This window comes from Giraffa tippelskirchi, chromosome 4, assembly GCF_054371585.1.
Source record: "Giraffa tippelskirchi isolate mGirTip1 chromosome 4, T2T-mGirTip1v1.2.pri, whole genome shotgun sequence".
In the NCBI taxonomy this organism is placed as follows: Eukaryota; Metazoa; Chordata; class Mammalia; order Artiodactyla; family Giraffidae; genus Giraffa; species Giraffa tippelskirchi.
Window position 1 is genome coordinate 211,806,569 of NC_137278.1, and position 23,260 is coordinate 211,829,828.

Here is a 23,260-nt window from a genome sequence, read left to right on the forward strand (position 1 = left end):
GCCCCGCGGTCAGCTGGCAGAGGCTTCCCCGAGCACCCCCAGCGGGCAGGGCCAGGCAAGGCCAGAACACCACGGGGCCAAGGGGCTGGGGACGGAGGCACGGCCTGCCGTCCCGGCCGAACGTCGGCACAGGGTCCCCGCGCGGCCCCTCGCGTCCAGCCGCCTCCCCGGTCCCGGCGGGCCACGTACCTGCTGCGAGCTTCTGTGGGACTGCAGGCTGGACTGGAGTCTGCGCAGCAGCGGGGCTCCGTTCCTAGACAGCCTCTTGAGGAGCCAGTAGCTGTGGGCACGCTCGACAAACTGCTTCTTCCGCTGAATGGCCACCTGATTCGCAATCCTATTTAATCTAGAACACGGAAAAACTCAAGAGTTTAGCCTCAAAGCAGGACATGGACACATTCTCATCACGGAGACTAGAAACGACAGCGTTACTGTTAACAAACCGCGTGCGTCCCCCGCGCCTCAGCCACGTGCCCTCACCGCCACCACCTGCCTCCCGGCTCTGCCTGCCTGCGGGCTGCGTCCCCACCTCCTGAGCCCTCAGCTCACGCGTCCGAGGGCCCCGGGTGTCCCACCCCCTCTGAGCCGTACACGCTCACACGCCGGCCTCCACCCACCAGGTGTGAGCGGCCCTGCAGGATGGCTCCCTCTCAGGGGCCCGGTCCCCAGAAGACAAAAAGCAACGGGACAGCTGGAGGCAGCAGTTGCGGGGGTGGGGTTGGCTCCTCGTCACAAACTGAGCACGAGGCCTCCACACCTCCTGACAAGAGCATCACCTCCGAGGCTGTGAAACGCGAAGGCTTTGTAAACACACACGAGGGGACACAGGGCTCAACGCCCTCGCAGGCCAGCTTCCCGCCCCTGCCCCTGCCGTCGCCCCTCCTGGGAACCGCACCTCCCGAAGACAACAAATGCAGCCTGATGATGAAACCTCAATGGGACCCGGAGGCTTCCTCCCGGTCCACCAGACATCAGCATTTCAGGGCAGAAATTAGGGAATTTTAAAAGGCCATCTTCTGAGGAGTGCCATTCCTAAATCGTATGTAACTGTGCTGACACCCTCAGCTCCGCCATGTCCACACCCACAACGCTCCTTCTCATTAAGGCAGCGGCTGCAGCTTGAGCCTCGGTGCCAAAGGCCACATGCCGCTCAGGGTGGCCTTGCCCGGGGCGTCTTCTGGCGGCCGAGGAACCCACCAAGGGGCAGCTCCACCCAGGCACAGCTGCCCAGGCCGACACCGAGCCCCAGCCCAGCACGTCCACAGGCCCACCCGCTGGGTCCACCCGGTCACACGGTGCTGGCTCCAGCAGAAGGCGCTGGGGACCCCAGGATCCCTCATCTGCAGAGGGGCTGTGTTCGTCCTGGGCACCTAACAGGCGCCCTTCTGCTGGTGTCTGTTTTCACCCTGTGACCACCACCTGACTCAGGGGCAGCAAAGAGCAGGCATCTTAACACACGGAGCACACACAGACCTGTGCTCTCACACACACTCAGTTCCGGCAACGGTAACGAGCAGCACAGATAAAAGGCTGACTCAGCGTGCTCAGCACCGACTGAGAACGTCAGGAAGAGACAAGAGAAGGTCCCGAGCCAGGGCAGGGCGGGCAGCACCTTGGAGGGCTGCCCCAGGGCCTTTCATGGTCCCCGCCCCCCCCACCCCCGCGCCGCTGTCCAAGGCAGCACTGCCAACGGCGGGTCACGTGCCAACCACATCTCCATAAAGCCGGCGGAGAGGAGGAACAGGGAGCAAACACAGTGAAACAGGAAACAAGAGCACGCAGGAAAATCTCAACAAAACCAGAACTGTGTTAGCTGAAAAGATCAGTAAGGAAACAAATGGGAACAGAAATCAAGTAAAAGTGAGTCTCATGCCTTTAAAGCAGCACTATTCACAACAGCCAAAACACAGAAACAACCTAATCGTCCATCAACAGAGGAATGGACAGAGAAGATGGGGGGGGGGGGTGTGACAGACTATTGCTCAGCCGTAAAAAAAAGAAAACAATGACAGTAGCAACAGGGATGGTGTGTGTGTGTGTGTGTGTGTGAGAGAGAGAGAGAGTGAGAGAGAGAGAGAGAGAGAGAGAAAGAGAGAGAGAGAGAGAATATTACTCAGCCGTAAAAAAGAAGGAAATGACGACATAGTAGCAACCCAGGTGGACCTGGAGCTTGTCGTACGGACTGAACTAAATGAGACAAAGATAAACACTACAGCACTTACATGTGCGACCTAAATGACACAGATCAACTTATCTACAAAACAGAAAGAGATTCACAGGCTTAGAGACCAGACTTACAGTGACCAAAGGGGACCGAGATGGGGAGACATGAATTAGGAGTTTGGGATTAATATATATACAGGACTATATGTAAAATAGAGAAATAACAACTGGCTACTGTATAGCACAGGGAATTATATTCTATATCCCATAATAAGCCATAATGGACAAGAATATGAAAAAAAAATTGTGTAACTGTGTCTGTCACTCTGCAACACACCAGAGATTTGCCATGGTTCAGTTGCTAAGTCATGTCCAACTCTTTGCAACCGCATGGACTGCAGCAAGCCAGGATTCCCTGTCCTTCACTGTCTCCCGGAGTTTGCTCAAACTCACGTCTGTTGAGTCGGTGATGCCATCCAACCATCTCGTCCTCTGTCACCCCCTTCTCCTCCCACCTCCAACCTCTCACAGCATCAGGGTCTTTTCCAATGAGTCAGCTCTTCACATCAGGTGGCCAAAGTATTGGAGCTTCAGCATGAGTCCTTCCAATGAAGCAGAAACTAACACTTTCTAAATCAATCAACCATACTTCAATTTAAAAAACAAAAAAGAGTATCATGAAAACTGAGATACAAAACAAACCTGTAGAAAAATGTAACTGGCCAAATCTGATTTATGAAAAAAAAAAAAAGAAAGCTGAAATACATTCCTTTAACAATTATTCTAGAAACTGAATGAACCGTTTAAAAGTTTTCTTACCACCCCCAAAAGAAATAAAAGGAACCGATTTTTCAGAGGTTCACTATCAGAAAAGAAAATCAGGTCAACCCAGCCCTGCACTGACTCCGCGAAGGCAAGGGCACGTGTCCAGTCCTCTGGGTGAGGGTCCCAACCAGGTGGGGAGAGTGAGGTCAGGCCAGACACCAAGTGCACAGAGACACACCCCAGGGCCCGGGGCCCACGACCATGTGCAGGGGTCAGCGGTCTAGAGATCGAAGTTCCATAAATATCACTCACACAGCCGGAGACCAGACAGCAGACTGCGATCCCCCCACAAAAGACAGGAAAAGGGGCCCTCGTGCCCTGCAACTCGCTCCTGGCTCACTGGGAGCTGCCCCTCGAGACCAGTCCCCCCCTCCAGGATCCCTGCCGGGGCTGTGCTCACCACACGAGTGGGCACACCAACCACAAAGGGGGACGGTCACAAGACACTCTCGAGGGACAGGAAGGCTAGAAGTGGGGACACCCAGCGGTAACGTCAGAGAGGAAGACAAGAGGGACACGCAGGTCACCTCCAAACTGGCCTGAAATTCCGAGAGCCTGACTGATGAATGGGAGGCGCACAGAAGCAGGCAGGCAGGCGGGCGCAGCGGGCGGAGGCTGGCCGCCCGGGGCTCGGGGGGTGCAAGGCTCTGGGGGAGGGGCGCTCCGTGGGCGAAGCGGGCAAACGGCTCCACAGACACCGGCTCGTGGGCGTGAGGGACGGCGAGGCCGTGACACCTCGCCTCGGGGCCACCTCAACCCGGGAGGCCAACAGCCCAGGCACCAGAGGTCCGGTCAGTGCCAAGGCCAGGCGGCAGGGGCGGAGGGATTGCTGCAAAGCTTTCAGAAGAAAACCTTGAGGCCCTCAGGGAATGAAGGCTTAAATAAGACGTGACAAGCACAAGCCATGACATAGAGCGAAAACACACATTAAAGGCGGGAGGCGACCCCCGTGAAGTGTGGGCTGAGGCGGGGCTGTCTGCTCTCACCACCAAACCCACTCAGACTGGCGGCCCCAGGCCAGAGTGCTTGGAAAAAGACAGGCAAACCTAAAGGTTGGAAAAGCCCACCCAACCGTCACTTCACACATGAACTCCACAGAGAGAACCTAAGGGAACCTGCAATGCATGACATCAACATATAAAACCCTGGATCTATACAAATACCCAAACACGCCGATTTGAGAAAACACTATTTCTAATACTGTTTTTCATGGACATTTTTATGGAGAAAACCATGCTGCTGCTGCTGCTAAGTCGCTTCAGTCATGTCCGACTCTGTGCGACCCCATAGACGGCAGCCCACCAGGCCCCGCCGTCCCTGGGATTCTCCAGGCAAGAATACTGGAGTGGGTTGCCATGTCCTTCTCCAGCGCATGAAACAGAAAAGTGAAAGTGAAGTTGCTCAGTCGTGTCCGACTCTTAGTGACCCCATGGACTGCAGCCTGCCAGGCTCCTCCGTCCATGGGATTTTCCAGGCAACAGCACTGGAGTGGGGGCCGTGAGAAAACCATGAACTTGCAACAAAACACTGGAGAAGCCACAGTGAGCACAAGGTGGGCAGTGCCGGGCTCAGGCCGAACGCCGGTGTGGAGCCGGGCTTCCAGGAGGACATGCACATCTCGGGGGTGGGGGGCCCCACAGAGTGGTCTCCAGGGTCAGGGGTGCAGGGACAGGTCAGCAACGGCCCTGCCCACCAGCAGGAAAGACAGGTGTGTGAGCCGCAGGACCACAGGGTCAGACGCCGCATCCTCAGACCAGACACACACACGCTGTTCAGACGCACCCACTCCGGGGCCGCAGGGCACAGCCCAGGCACGGCCAGGCTCTGAAGGGTGCTGTCTGTTATCTACGCTGACAAGGCCCCGGGGGAAGGCAGGGGACTGGGGTGTCCTTCCAAGTGACCCAAAGGAAGGAGCAGGTGAGGGGGAACGGCCCAGTGCTGCTGAAGCTGGGGTATGGGGTGGTGCTTCCGACCTCACCAATGTCCAGACTTTAAAAGATCTTTTAAAGACTTGAAGAGCAGAGACGCCGAGGGGGAGACATGCAATGAGCACAAGCGAACAACCTGCCACCCACAAGCCAAACTGGGGAGAGAGGCCCAGGACCCCGGGGGCCAGAGAGCAGCTCTGGTGACAAGGAGCCAGACCCGGCGCCCGGGGCCTGCGGTGGCGTTCAAGGCCTGCCCACGCCCGCAGCAGAAGCCCAGCCCACCACAGCAGGGAGAACAGGAAAGCAGGCCTGAGAGGAGCGCAGCCCCGTCCGGTACAAGAGGCTGCTGCGACCACAGCCAGGCTGATGGGCCTGGAGGGGTCTCGGTAACAAGTGGTCACTCGACGTTTTTTGCTACATTTGATAAAACCCTGTCAGTGTCTCTTTTTTTGTTGTTTTTAAACTTTCTATGTTAAAGTCATGAAAAACAGGAAAAAACAGCATTAAAAACCACCCCCTGGGACTTCCCGGCGGTCCAGTGGCTGAGACTCCACACGCAGGGGCCGCGGTCAGGGAACCAGACCCCTCAGGCCAAACCACGAGCCCGAATGCCGCAATGCAGACCGAATGCCGCAATGCAGACCGCACGCGGCCAGATAAAGCACCATCCCTCCTCACACGCGCAGACGCGGGAGCAGCGTGCGGGCCGCCCCGCCGGCCTCTCAGGGAGCGGGGCCCCCTTCCCTCCCCAGCGGGCTGTAACTCCACGACAGGCACCGGCTTTGCAACGGCTCAGACGGAGGTCCACCCGCCAGACCCAAAAAGCCCAGTCAGTCTCTGGAGGTGCGCGATGCTGGGCCTTGCTGGTTCCTGGGGTGCCCCTGCCCGACCGCGCAGGCCACGGCCGGGAGCACTGGGGGCCTGTCCGCGCCTCCCGGCCGGACCCACCCCCACCGAGCCAGGCTCGGATCCTGAGCAGGCGAGTGACAGCCAGCTGGTCAGAGCCCCCTTTCCAGAGAAACCCCACCAGCGCTGACCAACCCCCCGCCCCGAGATGCCCGCCTCAGCACCCAGGGCTGCTGGGCAGACCCTCTGAAAGCCGCACCTCCCTCCACGATGCTGAGGAGAGACGAACACCACGGGGAGGCACAGGCGGTCTAAGGATGACCCCAATCCGAGGAGGCCGAGCGGGACTCCTGGCCGCAGGCAGGAATGCACCCGGGGAGGCTTGTCCCCGCCTGGAAGGTGCTCAGGGGCATGTGGACCGCCCCCAGAGAGCACACGGGCGAGCCATTAGCAAGAGGGGACTCCGGTTAAGGGGGGAGGGGAGATTTCTCTCCCCCTACTTCTGCAACGTTTTGTAAACCTAAAGGTATTTCAGAACAAGAAGCTGAAACTGACATAAGGCCAAGACGCGGTGACCGTGAGCAGAGACTGCCAGACCCCAGGCCTCAGCAGACGCCCCCAGGGGCCGGGCCCACTCTGCGCCCCCAAGATGCCCAAGCCTGTCTGGGGTCCACACGCCAGAGGGACATGGGACACGGGACTCAGCCCACGGACCCCGCTCGGCACTGGCTTCAGCCCCAGACACACGGGAGTCCCTGAGGGAGGTGCTCAGAAGTGCCCGAGACGCGGCACAGCCCTTGTGAAGCACCAGGCTCCCCCGAACTCGGCTTCACTGACTCACGGTGCCCGCGGGCCAGCCCGCGCCCAGGCCCCACCCCACCCCCGAAGGGCCGCGGGAGCAGGGCTGGAGCTGGCCGCCAACCCCCACACCCCCACCCCGAATTCAAGCACAGAGGAACCAGCGAAGTCACAGGAGGGTCAGCACCGCACACATGGACCCGGTGGGGCCGCCCAACGGCACCCACACGCGTGGGGCGTCCAGAGCCGGGCTCCCACCCGTGGGGGCCAAGAGGCCTCCCTGTTTCCCCAGGCCACAGCCCTCCAGAACTTTAGAAAAAATAATAAAACTGCTGCCAGAAACATGAAAGCAGGCAGACAAGACTCAGGCCCAGCCTCCTCACCGCGACACTCGACGAGCACGATGTGTGTGAGCCAGCGGCCCCCGCGCCCCCACCGTCCGGCCGTCCTCCCCGGGGTCTCGGCGGCGTCCTCCAAGGGACAGACCTGAGACGTCGAGCCTCCATCCTTCTGAGGCCCCCACCAGAGTCCTTGAGGCAGCGTCCACAGTGAGCAGCGGCGTGTGAACCATCCAGGTGCAGGCCAGGCCTGTGTGGCCCCCTCCCCGCGGCCCCCTCCCCACGTCCAGAGAGGCGCAGACAGCCTGGGGCTTCGCAGGAGCTTCACTCGGCTAATGACCCCAGAGATCCACGAGGCCCCAACGCCACACTCCCCTTCTCCGGGCCTGCCCCTCCCACCCTCCGCCCTCACCCTCAAGGCAGAGAAACCGGATGAGGAAACAGAGGCTCCAAGGAGAACAGCAGCTACCCGAGGACGAGGGCCGCTTCACCAGGAGAAGGGCGGCGCCAGCCAGCACAGGCCAGAGAGAGCAGGGCGAGTGACCGCTCTCTCCTTCCGACCTGACCTTGCGGGTCTTCCCCAACTCAACCTGTCAGGAGCAGCCCGAGCTCACTGACGGCTGGGACCTCATGGCAACAGGACCGAGAGGCCACGAGGACCCCACCCGACCAACCCCTCCCACCCAGGGCAGAGCACAGTGCTCCCCAAAGTGCCAACATCATACCTGGCCACGCACGGAGCAGCCCACAGGGCCGAGACCACACAGCCGGCTGGCCTGGGGCCCTCGGACAGGTGGGGGCAGAGGCTCCGAGCACCTACACCTCTGTTCTGAGCTCTATTACTAGAAACAAAAAAACCAATCTTTGTAGCGTAAAAATGCTGCAAGAAAAACTAAACCAACTATCTGCCTCTTGCTGAGAACAGACGACGATATCAGAATTAGTGGGTCTGAACTTCACTTGAAAACAACTTTTTAAACAACGCGAATTACAGCACTCAGTCCCTGCCGCCACCCTCAGCCTTCTCACAGCTGACCCCCCCTCAGCCGAAGAGTGAGGGGCCCCTCCTCTTCTGAGATCTCAGAGCCCCTCGGGCAGCCGGCGCCCGGACAGCGCCCGTCCTGCTGGCAGCTCTGTCCTGCGCCAGCGGCTGTGGAGAGTGTGGGGATACACCCCCACTGACCCTAGGGCCTGGATCCTAAACTAAGGTCGCACCGGGGACGGGAAGAGAGCAGTGGCCGTGAGCTTGGGCCTCCCAGACGCCCTGGCACCTTACACGGTGGTCTGACGTCAGGGTCTCCGGAGACCCTGGGCAACACCGACAGCAAAGCCCACGGCCACGCGCACTAGTCGAGGTGCATCGCTGACCTCCGCTCTAAACCAGGAGAGGCACGGCGAGGGCCTGTCTCTCCTCCGCTCGGCCGCCGAAGCGGCTTCCCCATCACGTGGCACCTCTGACCCCAGGAGCCCGCGCTTCCCAGCCGCACGCCTGCCCCTCGGGCGGGCGGGCAGTGGGCACCACGTGGGACTGGACAGAGGGCAGCGCCTCGGGCTCCTGGCTTCTCAACTTACAAAGTCACGACTTTTATTTACTTCAATTTTAGTAAACCTGAAAACCTTGGGGTCTTAAACAAAACCTCTTAATACAAATCCTATACTTTCCAACCCTCAGGCAGAAATGCAAGTGAAGTGAAAGTGAAGTCGCTTAGTTGTGTCCGGCTCTCTGCAACCCCATGGACTGTAGCCCACCAGGCTCCTCTGTCCATGGGATTTTCCAGGCAAGGGTACTGGAGTGGGTTGTCATTTCCTTCTCCAAATACAAGTGAAACTGCCTTTTAAAAGTCAGACAGAGTTATTTACAAAGAGACACTTAGTTTTACCAGAAGCCATCTCCGGATAAGAGGAATGGTGAGTGCGTTCTGTCCCCCGACTGCATTTACTGATTCTGTTATCCGTGTACTTTCCTCCTCCTGGACACTTGTAACAAACACCCAGGAAGTGCCTGCTCCTCGAGCACAAGGCGGGATCTTCAGTGGCTGAGCCCACCACACCTGACGCCCTGAACCCTAACCCTAAACCTAAAGCCTAACACTATCCTAATGCAGCTCCCTGAACCGCTCTCCCTGCCTTTCTGCTCCCTGACGGGAGGTCCCAGGGCCTCTAGCCGTGAGCAGGGCTTCACGCCCTCAACCCTCAAGCCTGTGTTTGTGTTTTAAGTCTTTCCCAAACCACATGATGCTCACAGGTCTGGTAAGAAATTCACCAACCCACTTACCTTGTATTCCCAACAAGAGCATTTTTAAATCCGATGAAATAAAAACAGGAAATCCGTAGCAAGAGAGACAAGCAGAAGGGGGAAAGAGTCCAGCGACGGGGGTGGCCGGCGGGATCCTGACCCACTACCGTGGACCACTCTAGTAAGAGAACCCCATGCTGACCAGGCAACGCTCATCTGAGAAACAGTCGCGAAACCAGACAGCCCGTCCCCTGACAGCAAGGAAGCCAGTCTCCCACCAGGGGCCCCATCAGCCGCACTCTCCCCCGTGTCTGCCTCACCCGGCCATGCTGCCTAAGTTTAGCAAATTAAACATCCCACGAGGGGACTCCGTGATGACCCAGCAGTTGGGAGTCCGCCTCCCAATGCAGGGAACATGGGTTCAATTGCTGGTCGGGGACCTGGGCCCACACATGCTACAGGGCAACGGAGCCCGCGTGCTCGGGAGCCACATGCCACAGAGGATCCCATGCACCGCAGTTAAGACCCGACACAGCCAAATAAATAAATGCATATGTTTTTTTAAGTTTCCACAAGATCCCCAATCGTTGGTGTGAGCACAGCGAGGAATGGCAGAAAGGGCAACAACTCCCGGGGCCCCTGGAGTCGGGGCTGCAGCCGCGGCAGCCTCGGCCCGACAGCAGCCGACTCGGCCCCGGGCCACGAGGAAACCAGACACACACACGTCCCGTCTCCGACTCAAGTCTTTTACAACATCCACACTCCCGCCAAGTGGAGCGGGAACGAGGCCTCCGTCGGACGGAGGGCACGCGGCGGGCCCCCTTCCAGCGCTCACCTCTGCGGGGGGATGTAGGGCGCACACACGGGAGGCAGGGCTGTGCGGGGCGCCCGGGGCGTCTTCTTGGCCTTCTTGGCTTTCTTCCTGACCTTGGATGTGGACCTGACCGCTTTGACCGAACTCTCCTTCCGACAGACGCCGTTTTTCATCTCCACGTCCCCGTAAATGTTCAGAGGCCTGCGGGTGCAGCCGGGGGGCGTGTGGACGTCACAGTAAGCGGTCTTCCTGACGGAGAAGGTGGCAGCACCGCCGGCCAGCTCCTTCACGGGCTCCATCTTCATGTAGAGGCCGGCCCGCTGGGCGCACGTCACGTGGAAGGCGGTGTAGCAGTTGGCCTTGTGGCACTGGATGCAGGCGCCCACGCCCTTCTGCTTGCAGAGGTAGCAGGTCAGCTTCCAGCGCGCGGGGGGGATGTTCCGCACGCCGTCGATCGGCTCGATGAAGACGGTGTTGGCGAAGCCCACCTCGGGGATCCACAGGGCGCACACCACGTGGCCCCAGCGGTCGTCGTCCGTCTTCTTGAAGGCGCCACCCTTGTTGGGGCAGAGCACGCAGTCGGCGGGCCGGGCACGGGCCTGCAGGCAGTGGCGGCAGAGCCACTGGCCCTCGGGGATGTAGGGCACGCCGTAGCACTCCTGGTGCACCGCCAGGTTGCAGGCGTCGCAGAAGAGGATGGCGTTGCTGTTCTGGCCCTCCCCGTCCATGCAGACGCAGCACACCGCGTCCTCGTCGATCAGGCACTGCTGCTCCCCCTGCTTCTGCTTCTCGCAGTGCGAGGCCTTCTCGAAGCGGTCCATGAGGAACTCGAACACGCTCTGCGACACGGCCGACACGCAGTCGCCCCTGCGCTTCTCGTTGACGATCTCCAGCCAGGCGTAGTCCTCCTCGTCCATGTCATACTCCACCTCGTTGTCCAGCTCCTCGGCCGACTTCTCCACGAACTTGTAGTACACGGGGGGCCGCCGCGGCGCCGACGGGGGGCTGTACTCCACCACCCGCACCTTGGGCTCGGGGAGCGCGCTGGCGGAGGCGGGCGCGCCGTGCGTGCTGGGCGGGGCCTCGCCCTTCTTCTTGGCGCGGTTGCTCCTGTGCCGCTTAGTCCGCGCGCACACGGGCGGCCGCTCGCTGTTCTCCTTGTTGCTGTTGCACTCGCTCATCTCCTGGGCGGTGAGGTCATCTTCCAAGATGATCTCCAGGGGATCGAAGATGCTGATCCTGTGCAGGCGCCCCTCGATCTCGATCTCCACCATCCTCTGGGCTTGCGCGTAGGTCAGGGTCTCTCGCGTGGGGGAGTGCTTGGTGCTGCCGGGGGAGGAAGGGTGCCTCGCTGGAGCGCGATGACCTCGGCCTTTCCTCCTCATTTGGCACTGACTCCCTGAAACAGACAGAGACCACGTGAGCGCCGCACAGAAGACGGAAGAGGCGACAACCACCGAGCACACGTGGGCGCAACTGACCAACCTGCGCTGAATCAGAACAGAGCTCCCAGCTAACCCGCCCCTGAGGTTTCCAAAGCCACTCATCCCGGACTCACAGAGGGATCTCAACAACCGCCAACAGCCACTGCCACCAGGCCACTGCCCCCCCCCCCCCAGGGACTCCCAGGACCAGAGAAGGCAGGTGGTCAGGAGGGCCCCCAGAGGCACATGCGGGAACAAGTCCTTCCAGAATGCTGATGCCCACTGCTCACTGGTCACCTTGGACCCACACCCTCTCAAGTCGGAGTCACAGTCCCGAACCCGGGACAGAAAGTACACAGAGCTGCACTCCTGCAGGCTCTGGCCACTGTCTGACCCCCGCAGCTACCCAGGAGAGAGCGCTCAGTCCGTCATTCTCTCCACGCACACATCCTCCACAACCGTGTTGAGATGCAGGCCACCAGCTGCTCCAGGACCCAAGAGGGCAGCCCTATACTGGCCTGAGGCTTCACCCCTAGGAGACCCCACCCAGCCTCTGCAGAGCCTCAGAAGTGGCCACCACATGCCAGCCACCTGCCTGCCCACTGGGGGCCTTCTCAGCTGCTGGCTTGACCTCAGTGCTGGGCCGTCGTCCCGTCACAGTGAGGGTGACCCAGAGACCCCCTCGCCACCCACGGAGTGCTGCTCCCCTCTACCGGGTGCAGCACAGGCTCAGGCGCCTTAAGCCTTGGCCATGGAGACTTTCAAGCACTTGCTGTTGTCAGATGTCCGCCATCGGCCACCTCAGGTTCTACTTCCAGTCTCCCTCTCCTGACGATCCCTGACTCTGGTCCACCACCCGCCAAGCAGGGTGACACCTTAGGAACTGATGACAATGCCCTCTCCTCCCTCCAAACAACCCCATGCCACTGCCAGGAGGCAGAGTGATGTTGATGAGACTGGCTGACACACATGCCAAGGTGGAGCCCAGGCCACGGCTGGACAAGGCCCTGGGGAGTCGACCCGGGAAGAGCTGTCATACGGCGGGCTGCGCTGTCACACCTGAAAGGAGACCGCAGCAGACCCGAAAGGCACTCCTTAAGACAGATCCTTCTGACTGTGGTTTTCCTTCTTTTGTCAAGCAGAAATGTTCACGTGAAATTTGACAAGAAACCTCTACAAAGGGGAGCATGAGAGCCACCACGGGCAAGCCAGCCCTAACCCACCTGCATCTCCACGTCCCAGGGGCCCACACAGCCCTGGATTCCTGGGGTCCAGTCAGCCAAGCTGCCCCCCTGCTGGCCCTGGCCCTGCCATCCCTTCTGGGGGAGAGGGGCACAGTCCCCTACAGCCTGCAAGAGGGCCCCCTGTGCAGCCGGGACACAGCGCACAGCCTCAGGGGTCCTTCGGGGTGGGGCAGAACCCACAGGTGGTTACTCAGCAGATGAAAGGCAAACATGTAATTTTCTCCTCCAGAGCACAGTACCAACAGCACTAACCATAACCAGCTCTTCGAAACCCACACACTCCTGAAGGGACTGAGGCTCTGTACCTGGCCACTTGCTACAAGAACAGCACTGACTGGTCTCGGCAGCTCTGCAATCGGAAAGCAATCGGAAAGCTCAATGGTGACAGGGACAGAAGGCTCTGGTCACTCTGCAGACCACCTCACCAGCCCACCATTCCCCTACACCCCAGGCTCCAAACCTCTAGCCTCCCTCCACCTGGAGTTTCCCTGCAGGACAAAGGTTCCCACGTGGAGGCCATCAGCAGCCCCTCCAGAGCCTTCTGATAAATGCCCCTTGAAAAACCATGTGGCCACAAGAGAGGAACGCGGCACCCAGGGCCGGTTTACCTTCTCCATCACTGCCTTTCCCGCCTGGCCCGGGAAAGCCATGAACACCCTCGCGCAGGGGCGGCACGCAGAGCCTCCCCCCGCGACCCTTCCCGGGCGGTGGGCGGCTCCTCCAGCGGGGCCCGCCTGCAGCGCGTGGCCCGTAAATTACAACCAGGTCACTTCTTCCTGGGGGCCCGGAGGCCGCCCGCTGCGGGCGCGGGAGGGGGCGGCCGCCCGGGTCCGCGCGGCCCTGAACAGGAAGTTTCCCGTCCGGGCTGAACAAAACCAGCGCGTCCGTTACATAACGCGACCCTAGGGCAAACGCTCGGCCGGGGAAGCCGAGACCCCGGGCCGCCTCCATCTCGCCGGGCGGCCGGGCGGGAGGCGCGGCGGGCAGGGCGGCCCCGGCGCCTACACAGCCCGGCCTCCCTCCCCGTCCAGCCTCCAGCCCGCCGGCCTCGCCTCCGTCCCTGTCGAGCTCCCAAGCCGCCCAGGTTCCCTCCCCGGCCTTGCAGCCTCCCGACCGGACCTCCTGGCCTCCCCGCCTCGCCAGGCCGGCCTCCCGACCGGACCTCTGGGCCTCCCCGTCGGCCGGTCTCCCTCACTATCGGCCGCTCAGCCTCTCAACCCGGCCCGGGCTCCCTCCCCGGCCTTGCAGCCTCCCGACCGGGCCCCCAGGCCTCCCTGCCGGCCGGCCTCCGTCCCCGCCGGCCCCCGGCCTCTCAGCCCGGCCGGCCTCCCTCCCCGTCCAGCCTCCCGCCCGCCGGCCTCGCCTCCCTCCCTGTCGAGCTCCCAAGCCGCCCGGCCTCCCTCCCCGGCCCCCTGGCCTCCCGACCGGGCCTCCCCGGCCTCCCCGCCTCCCGCCCGCCGGCCTCGGCCTCCCCGCCGCCGCCCCCACACCGCGGCCTCCCCCGGCCCCGCCGCCCGCGGACAATGCGTCGCCGCGGCGGCCCCAAACATGGCGGCGGCCCCAGCACCGAGAGGCCGGCGGCGGCGGCGGCCCGCGGGCGAGGCGGGCGAGGCGGCGGCCCCGGCCCCGGCCCCGGCCCCGGCCCCGGCCCCGGCCCCAGCCCGCCCGGCGCACTCACCTTCGGGGCCGCGGCCGCGGGAGCCGGGCGGCGGGCGCGGTGGCCGGCGCGGCCGAGGCAGCGCTAATGGCGCCCGCGGCTCCTCCGCCAACGGCCGCGCAGGCCCGGCCCGCCGCCGCTCTGGGCGCGGGCTCCTGGCGGCGGCGGCCCGGCCCGGCTCGGCGCGGCGGCCGCGGGCTCGCGGGCGGCGGCTCGCGCGGGCGGCGGGGCCGAGCGGAGACCCGGCGCGGGAGCCCGGCCGGCGGGCGGCGGGCGGCGGCGGCGGCGGCGGCGGCTGCGGAGCGGCGGGGCGCTGGCGCGGGGCTGCTCGGACGCCAGGGCCGGCTCGCTCGCCCGCTCGCTCCCCAGCGAAGCAAACAATGCGGCGAGCGCTCCGCCCGGCGCGCTGCGTGCGAGACGCGCCCCGCCCGCCGCCGCCATGACGCGCGGCCGCCGCCGGGGGAGGGGGAGCAGGGCCGCGCGCGGACGCTCGGGCTGGGGGCCGTCTGAGGGGCGCGGGCGTCAGGAGAGGGGCCGCCGGGCGGGCGATGGGGACCGGACACGGGCTGGGGGCCGTCTGAGGGGCGCGGGCGTCAGGAGAGCGGCCGCCGGGCGGGCGATGGGGATCGGACACGGGCTGGGGGCCGTCTGAGGGGCGCGGGCGTCAGGAGAGGGGCCGCCGGGCGGGCGATGGGGACCGGACACGGGCTGGGGGCCGTCTGAGGGGCGCGGGCGTCAGGAGAGGGGCCGCCGGGCGGGCGATGGGGACCGGACACGGGCTGGGGGCCGTCTGAGGGGCGCGGGCGTCAGGAGAGGGGCGGTCGGGCGGGCGATGGGGACCGGACACGGGCTGGGGGCACCTGAGGGGGCCGTCGGGCCGCTGTGGGGCACCCGACATTCCCTCCGGGGGCCATCTGAGGGGCGCAGCGTTCAAGGGAGGGGGGCGCTGGGCAGGCCAAGGGGTCGCAGACACCGGACTGAGGACACCTGAGGGGGTGCGGGGGTGGGGAGGAGCCTGGGAGAGGAGTGGGAAGGGGGTGAAGGGGGCGGTCCAGGACTCGGGAGCACCGGATGGGGCAGGCCTGGCTGAGTGTTGGGGGAACCTGGGGGTGTGCCCGGCGGGGGGGGGTGCCACAGGACGGAGGGAAGCCAGCGTGAGCGCCCGATGGATATGAGCTGGGCCAGGCCGAGAGCCGCGGCAGCCTGGAGGGCCCTGCGCTGGACGGCCGGGCCTCGGTGAAGCCCAGGGGGTGCCGGTACTGGCAGGGGCTAGCAGGGGGGAGCCCTGAGGAGCTGAGGGGGTGGGGGCCTGGGAAGGAACGCCCTCTGTAGGGTCCAGGTAGGACAGGAAGGGCCTGAGCAGCACCAGTTCAGAGGCCAGAGGGTGAGTCGGTTAGTCTCCACTGGCAGCTTCCGCTGTGGCCTTGGCTCGAACTCCAAAATTCAGTGGTTTCACAATAGTTTTCATCTCGAGATTGAGTCCCCAAGTGTTTGGGGAGGAGGGAGAGGCCTGGCTGTTTCCCTGAGGATTTGGCCATGAAGGAGCCCAGCCCTGCCGGGGGACAAGCGGCAGATGGTCCCCAGTCTGTGGCAGCCAAGGAGGCCCTTGTGTAGGAGGAGAAACTCGCTCCCAGGGCAGAGCCTGGGTTCTTCAGAGCCCGGGGAGACCTTCTTCCACGTGGGCAGGCAGGGCAGGGACCCCCGCTTAGGCTCTTCAGGCAAACACCTTATTAGGAGTAGGCTGGCCCTGTCCGCCCACATGTGCGGTGGGGGCCTTTTGCTGGCCAGAATTTGTGCACCCAGTATACAGGTTGAAAAGTGAAGGCTTGGCGGGTGGCTAAGGACTGCAGGCAAGGTCACCCAGTGATCAAGTTCCTGAGCAAAGTCCAACCTCCAGACACATCCTTGGACCAAGGTGAGGCAGACCCCGCAGTGGGCCCCAACCACATTTGCACCAGATGCAGGAGCCACACCCACGTCCTCTCTTACAAATGTCCGCTGTCTGGGTCCAGATGTGTGGGAGCAGCAGTGGAGAATAAGCACCCTTGCCCACCTTGGGCATGCCAGGTGCCAACAGGAAGCTGGAGACACAGGAAACAGGAGAGAGCCCGGGAGGATAGCTTCTCTACCACCAGTGATGCCAGGAGGAGGGAAGGCGTGTCCTAGTGGCCTTCCGGAATGCCAAGGATGAAGAGACAGCTCAAAAGCCTTCAGTGGGGAAGGGTCTTCTTTAATCAGATGGAACCTGATTGTCAGTTGGCAGAGGGGTGAACCTATCAACATCCTCAGAGAACCGAACCTAAAATTCCATACACAGTGAAACTAGCGTTCAAGTGAGACAGCAAAATAAAGGTGTCTTCACACCTATAAACATCCACACACCAAGTCTCTCAAAAAGGACTGAAAGATATGCCCTAGAAAATAAACACTGAACCCAAGGATAAGACCTTGATGCCACAAAGAAACCAGCCTAGACTGTTCAGGGAGAATCAAACAACGGCTTGAGAGAAAGTCCCACATGAGACCAACAAGGCCTATAGCAAGAGGGGGGAGGAGCAGGAAGGAGGGGCACACGCCAGCTCTTGTATCACAACCCTGAGTGTTCACTGGAAGGACGGATGCTGAAGCTGAAGCTCCAATACTTCGGCCACCTGATTCGAAGAGATGACCCATTAGAAAAGACCCTGATGCTAGAAAAGATTGAGGGCAAAGGATAAGGGGGTGACAGATGGACTCAATGGACATGAGTTTAAGCAAACTCCAGGAGACAGTGAAGGACAGGGAAGCCTGGCATGCTGCAGTCCATGGGACCGCAAAGAGTCGGACATGACTTAGCAACTGAACAACAACAAGAAAATTTTAGAATCTAAAGAAGAAAAGTCAAATTCCAAAGTTTCCATGAGAAAAGTGGAAATAGGACTTCAGATTTCAAAACAGCCAGGGGAAAACTGAAGTGAAGAAAAATTATGCCAACAAAGAGCAGACAAGAGAAAAAAGATAGATAAATGATAAATGAGGAACACAAAATTAGATGACAGGAATAAATTCAAACATCTGAGTAATCAGAGACATGATGGAATTAAAATGATCTGTTAAAACACAGAGACTCTCTAATTAGAATGTTGACACAGTTAAATACTAATTATGAGAAACACACCCCAAAAACGTCACCAAGACTGAAAATAAAAGGGTGGAAAACATGTATCACGCAACTTTGGTTCTTCAGAAGACCATAAGGAGGAGGAAGAACTGAAAACTAGAAGATATTTGCAACACAAACACCTTGCAAATGATTCATATCCACAATAAAGAACCCTCCAAATCCATTAGAGAAAGACAAGCCAAAAGAATGATGGGCACGTCTGTCATCCCGTCTCCTTTCAGAGAAGAACATGGAGAAAGCCAATAACCTACCTGGTGATTTTGGAAATACAAATTAAAACCACACCAAATAAACACAAACCCTGCTGGCCAGAACTCCAAGTGGTACAATTATCTTGTAAACAATGTGGCATTCTTCAAAGAAACTGGGTTTGTGCATCAGTTAGCCGTTGCGGCATAACAAACCGCCCCTAACCTAGGCAGCTTCAGACAACAACAATCACTCCTTTCACTCAGGAATCTGCTACTTGGGAGAGGTTCAGCAGCAGGGCTGGTCTGCTCCTCGCTGCACCCCTGGTGCTTCCTGGAACATCCAGCACCTGTGTGCCTGGTAAACTGGTTCCTGCTGTGGGCTGACGGCCTGGGGGATGCCCTCAAGGGAGGGTGGCCAGGTTCCAAGAGCAAGAGTCCCAAGAGAACCAGATGGCCCCTGTATCACTTTTCAGACATCATGTAGCATGCTTGTCCACAAAGCTGACCCGATTCGGCAGATAGGGGGACAACAACCCCCACTTCCTGTGAAAATAAGTGTCAGAGTCACATTTTAAGAGGAGCACGTAGCAGGGAGAAATGACTGGCGTTTGGGAAAATGCAAGCTCCCAGGGTATGTACCTGTTCGCAGTGCTAGGTTTCAACCACAAGATACTCCTAGGGACGTCCCATGCCTGGCTGCACGCCAGAGAAACCTGCACGAACCCATCAGGAGGCCTGGCAACATTGTCCAAGCAGCACTACTTTTATGAGCAAAAATACTGGAAAGTGAAAGTGTTAGTCGCTCAGTCGTGTCCGACTCCTTGCGACCCCATGGACTGTAGCCCATCAGGCTTCTCTGTCTATGAAATTCTCCAGGCAAGAGTACTGGAGTGGGTTGCCGTTTCCTTCTCCAGGGGATCTTCCCAACCTAGAGATCAAACCCAGGTCTTCTGTACTGCAGGCAGATTCTTTACCGTCAGAGCCACCAGGGAAGCCCTAAAAATACTGGGGGGAGGAACCCTTAAATGTCCACGGACAATAGAATGGATAAAGTGAGTGAGGTGTGTCCACACGATGGACTGGTACACAGCAACTGAAATGAAGGAACTGCGCCGCTTGGGTCCACTTGGCTGGATCTCAATCACGTGATGCTGAGTGGGAGAACTAGAACATAATGTCATCATGATAATACAAGGTGTGCTTCATTTGCACTCAGCAAGAGAGTTAGAAGGGTATGGGTATGTGCACGCGCGCGTGCACACACACACACTTGTATCTTGTCCGATATCTATGGACAAATCTTGAGCTCACAATGATAATTCGGTTCTAGCACAACAGATCTCGTCTGTCCTTCCCCGTTCCTAAGTCTGTAACCCTTTCAACAGTGAGAAGCCTCTGAGTGTTCACCCTGCAGCTCTGGTCCCGTCGTCTGTTGGGCTATGCCAGCCGGAAACTTGGCCCCAGACGCACAACTACCTCCCCCCGCGCCCCACTGCTTGCTTGCTTAGTCACTCAGTCGTGTCTGACTCTTTGCGACCCTTTGGACTGTAGCCTCCAGGTTCCTCTGTCCATGGGATTTTCCAGGCACGAGTACTGGAGTGGGTTGCCATACCCTCCTCCAGGGGATCTTCCTGACCAAGGGATCGAAACTGGGTCTCCTGTGCCTCCTGCATGGCAGGCACATTCTTTACTGCTGAGCCACCTCGAAAGCCCAAGCCACCGGGGAAGCTCCCCATTAGACGCATCAAGCAAAAGCTCAGCTCTGGGTACATCCCTGACCCTCCTGCTCCATAGCCCTCCCTCCCCACCCCACCCCGTTATATCTTTGCTGAAAGCTTGGGCCTGACAAAGGCAAGGAGACGGTATCGGTGTTACTTTGTAATGTTCTATCGACATTTTTTGGCAGGAATAAGATTAAAATCCTTCTTCTTGATCTGCCTCTAACCTTTCATTTAGTAGACTGTGCTTTTGCAAACAAACAAAACATTCTTTAAATGATATTTCCTTACTTTGGAATTCAGGGAAAATCGTTTTTACCCACAATTAAATTCCAAGAGAAATCTAGTTATTTGCGTAGGTTCAGTAGAAATCAGCCCTCTTTTTTTACCAGGTTGTAATTAGACAAATGGAGAAGGAAATGGCAACCCACTCCAGTGTTCTTGCCTGGAGAATCCCATGGATGGAGGAGCCTGGCAGGCTGCAGCCCATGGGGTCGAGAAGAGTCGGACACAACTGAGCGACCGACACTAATTAAACAAAAGGACTGTGCCGCCATGGCCTGACCCAGGTGTCACATTTGAGAACACGTCTCCTGTGATTTGGGGTGACTTCTCCACCTGTGGAACCAGGGTTGTAGCCTGTGCGATGAACCAGTGCCCACAGACCCACACCAGGGCCTGATGGTGTGCCAGGGTTCAGCTTCGGATGCAGTCAGGCAGACAGGAACTGTGCCCAACCCCCAAGTCCTTGTGAAGAAAGACACTCAGCCACATGCACAGGTGTTGCAGGCAAGAGAAATTTGAATCTCAGGAGCGCTAGAGACTCCACCCCACATTCCTGGTGACATCTCCAGACCTAAGTGGATTTTCCGGCCTTGGTTGTTAGGTAATCCTGTGTGGCTTGGTTGTGCCAGCCCAGCGAGGAGGCGCAGATGTGTTAATTACCACTTCTTTCAGCACCTGTGTAGGTGAGTCAGGTCCAAACACAAAAAGACTGGCTTTCTGTGAAGAACCACCTTTGGAGAATATGTATCCTCATAGAGGGGACCACTTCAAAGTTTCCAAAACATGAATGAGCAAGAGGGTGGCAGTGGGCTCTTTCGGCGGGAGGCTGAGTGTGTTCCAGCAGAAGTGCCAGGGTGCTTTTTGATTCTCTAGGGTGTGTGCCTGTTTTACTTGCTGTTTACTATTGATTATGACATTTAATAACTCAGAAAAGGTAGATTTTAACTTGCAGAAAATGGATGGGTAGGTATTGAGATTCTTGTCTGATAGCAATGCAAATGAATTTTCCCAGCGGTGATAGAATTTATTTCTGCATAAAAGATTAGTTGGAAGAGGTTGCAGTTTTACAGCCTCGTGGAACATTAACCAGGTTTTAATCTAAATCAGCGCGCTTACTCAAGCAAGCTTTTTTTCAGCCACTCACTACACATCCTTCTCTCTCTCCAGGGTTTTGAACCAGCCTCACCATTATGCTGGTTTCCTTATTAATGAGGTAACTAAATCTTGGACACAGCCTCACTTCAGAGCTGGGGAGTCGTATTCTTAACTTTTGAAAATCACACTTTGGCAGCTCCGGATTTCTTTGCGTCCTCAGCATCTCCACGAAGACATGTAACAGACGCCCCTAACCAAACACGCCTGATGCCTGGCTCCTGGCCTCCGTCCCCAAATTGCTCCCCTGGTGTCTCCCCATCTGTTACGGGTTGAATTGTGTCCCCCCTACAAAGATAGGTTGGCACCCTTATGCTCAGTACCTGTGGACGTGACCTTGCTTGGAAATAGGGTCCCTGCAAGCGATCAAGGTCTCTGGGGCGGGCCCTGAGCCCATGAGTGGCGTCCCCACAAGCAGAGGGAAGTGTGGACGCAGACTCCAGGGAGAAGGCCACGGGACCACAGAGGCAGAGGCTGGAGGGACGCGGCTGCCCGCCCAGGAAGGCCAGGAGTGACCCCCAGAGCCGGGAGAGGTGGGAAGGATGCTCCCGACGGGCTTCGGGGGAGGCAGCCCCCGACACCTGACCTCAGACGTCCCGCCTGCAGGGCCAGCAGAGCCGGAAGGACGGAAGGACGTGTCTCTGGGGTCGAAACCTCAAAGCCGCCGGGTCTGTGGCACTTTGTCAGGGCGCCCCGCACACTAACCCACCTTCTCGGGTAATGGTGACTCCATGGTTCCTGAGAGGCAGCCCTCCTGCTCCATCTGTTGTTGCTGTTGTTCAGTTGCCAAGTTGTATCTGACTCTTTGTGACCTCGTGGACTGCAGCACGCCAGGCTTCCCTGAGCCATGAGCGAATCCTGTGAGCTCCCCTCGGAGGCGTCCGGAACCAGCCTGCTGTCTCCGCCCCTGCTACAACCCTGGGGCCAGGCTTTCATCTCTCACCTGGGTCATCCAGGTGTCCTGACTGGCCTCTCTGCCGCCCCTGGCATCGCTGTAACTCTTCTCTGGACAGCAGCCCACATGATACGATCACCCCTGTGCTCGGAACCTCCCAGTGGCTCCGCAGCCTCTCTCAGAATAAAAGCCAAAGTCCTCAACTCAACAAGCAAAAATAACCAGATTAAAGAAGGGACAAATGAACTGAATAAACACGTGAGCAGAGAAGACCTGCAAATGGCCGAGAAGCACGCGGGAAGAGGCCCGACGTCCCTGGCCGTCGTGGAAATGCAGACCAGAACCACAGTGAGGAGCGCCTCTGGTTGGGCGGTGGGTGGGAATCCAGCTTGCAGTGCAGGGGACACGGGTTCCATCCCTGGTCCCTGAGGATTCCACATGCCACGGAGCAACTAACCCTGCACCACTCCCGAGCCCACGGGCCTCGATCCTGTGCTCACAAGAGAAGCCACCGGAGTGAGAAGCCCGTACCCCACAGTGAAGAGTGGCCCCAAGTCACTGCAACTAGAGAAAAGCCCACGTGCGGCAACCAAGACCCAGCACAGCCAAAGGAATGAGTGAGTTAGTGTGAAAAACACACGAGATACCACCTCACACCCTCTAGGATGCCTAGAATCAAAACATTAGGGGACTCCCCTCACAGCCCAGTGGTTAGGACTCCAACCTTCCAGTGCTGGGGCCGGGGTTCAATCCCTAACTGGGGAACTAGGATCCTGCAAGCCATGTGGCAAAAAAAAAAAATCAGATAGTAATGAGTATTGGTAAGGATGTGGAGATAATCAGATAGTAACGAGTATCGGTAAGGATGTGGAGATAATCAGATAGTAACGAGTATCGGTAAGGATGTGGAGAAGTTGGAACCCTCTTGCATTGCTGGTGGGAATGAAAAATGTTTCAGCTGTTTTGGAAAACAGCCGGGCAGCGCCTCGGCAATTCCACTCCTAGGTATGTGCTCAAGAGCAAGGGAGACACAGGTACACACAGAACGTGTACATGAACATTCACAGCAGTGTTACTCGAAACAGCCAAGAGGTGCTGCTGCTGCTGCTGCTAAGTCACTTCAGTCGTGTCCGACTCTGTGCGACCCCATAGACGGCAGCCCACCAGGCTCCGCCATCCCTGGGATTCTCCAGGCAAGAACACTGGAGTGGGTTGCCATTTCCTTCTCCAGTGCATGAAAGAGAAAAGTGAAAGTGAAGTCGCTTAGTTGTGTCCTACTCTTAGTGACCCCATGGACTGCAGCCCACCAGGCTCCTCCGTCCATGGGATTCTCCAGGCGAGAGTACTAGAGTGAGGTGTCAGTGCCTTCTCCGAGCCAAGAGGTGAAACAAACCAAATGTCCATCAGCTGATCAATGTATAAATAAAATGTGATCTCTCCGTACATGTTGTTGCTGTTGTTCAGTCATTCAGTCGTGTCTGACGCTTTGTGACCCCATGGACTGCAGCACGGAGAAGGCCATGGCACCCCACTCCAGTACTCTTGCCTGGAAAATCCCATGGATGGAGGAGCCTGGTAGGCTA

The 23,260-nt window shown here is 59.1% G+C and overlaps 1 protein-coding gene across 11 annotated transcripts in view; it reads right to left on the bottom strand.

The window, feature by feature from the left end:
• BRD1 (bromodomain containing 1) overlaps positions 1-14,420 on the bottom strand; it is a 34,347-nt gene extending 19,927 nt beyond the window's left edge. For 10 of the 11 annotated variants that reach the window (XR_014082239.1, XR_014082238.1, XM_081590855.1 and 7 more), the window contains exons 1-3: positions 14,295-14,420; positions 9,970-11,347; positions 190-346 (exon numbers count right to left, since the gene is read on the bottom strand). Coding sequence is in view for 9 of the 11 variants with exons in the window: in XM_081590855.1 (XP_081446981.1) it covers positions 190-346; positions 9,970-11,333 (1,521 nt within the window). In the remaining 2 variants the exon portion in view is untranslated. Of the gene's footprint in view, positions 1-189; positions 347-9,969; positions 11,348-12,431; positions 12,478-14,294 lie in introns of those variants that run through there. The other variant, XM_081590853.1, reaches the window with a different exon arrangement.
• Positions 14,421-23,260: the final 8,840 nt, after the last annotated feature.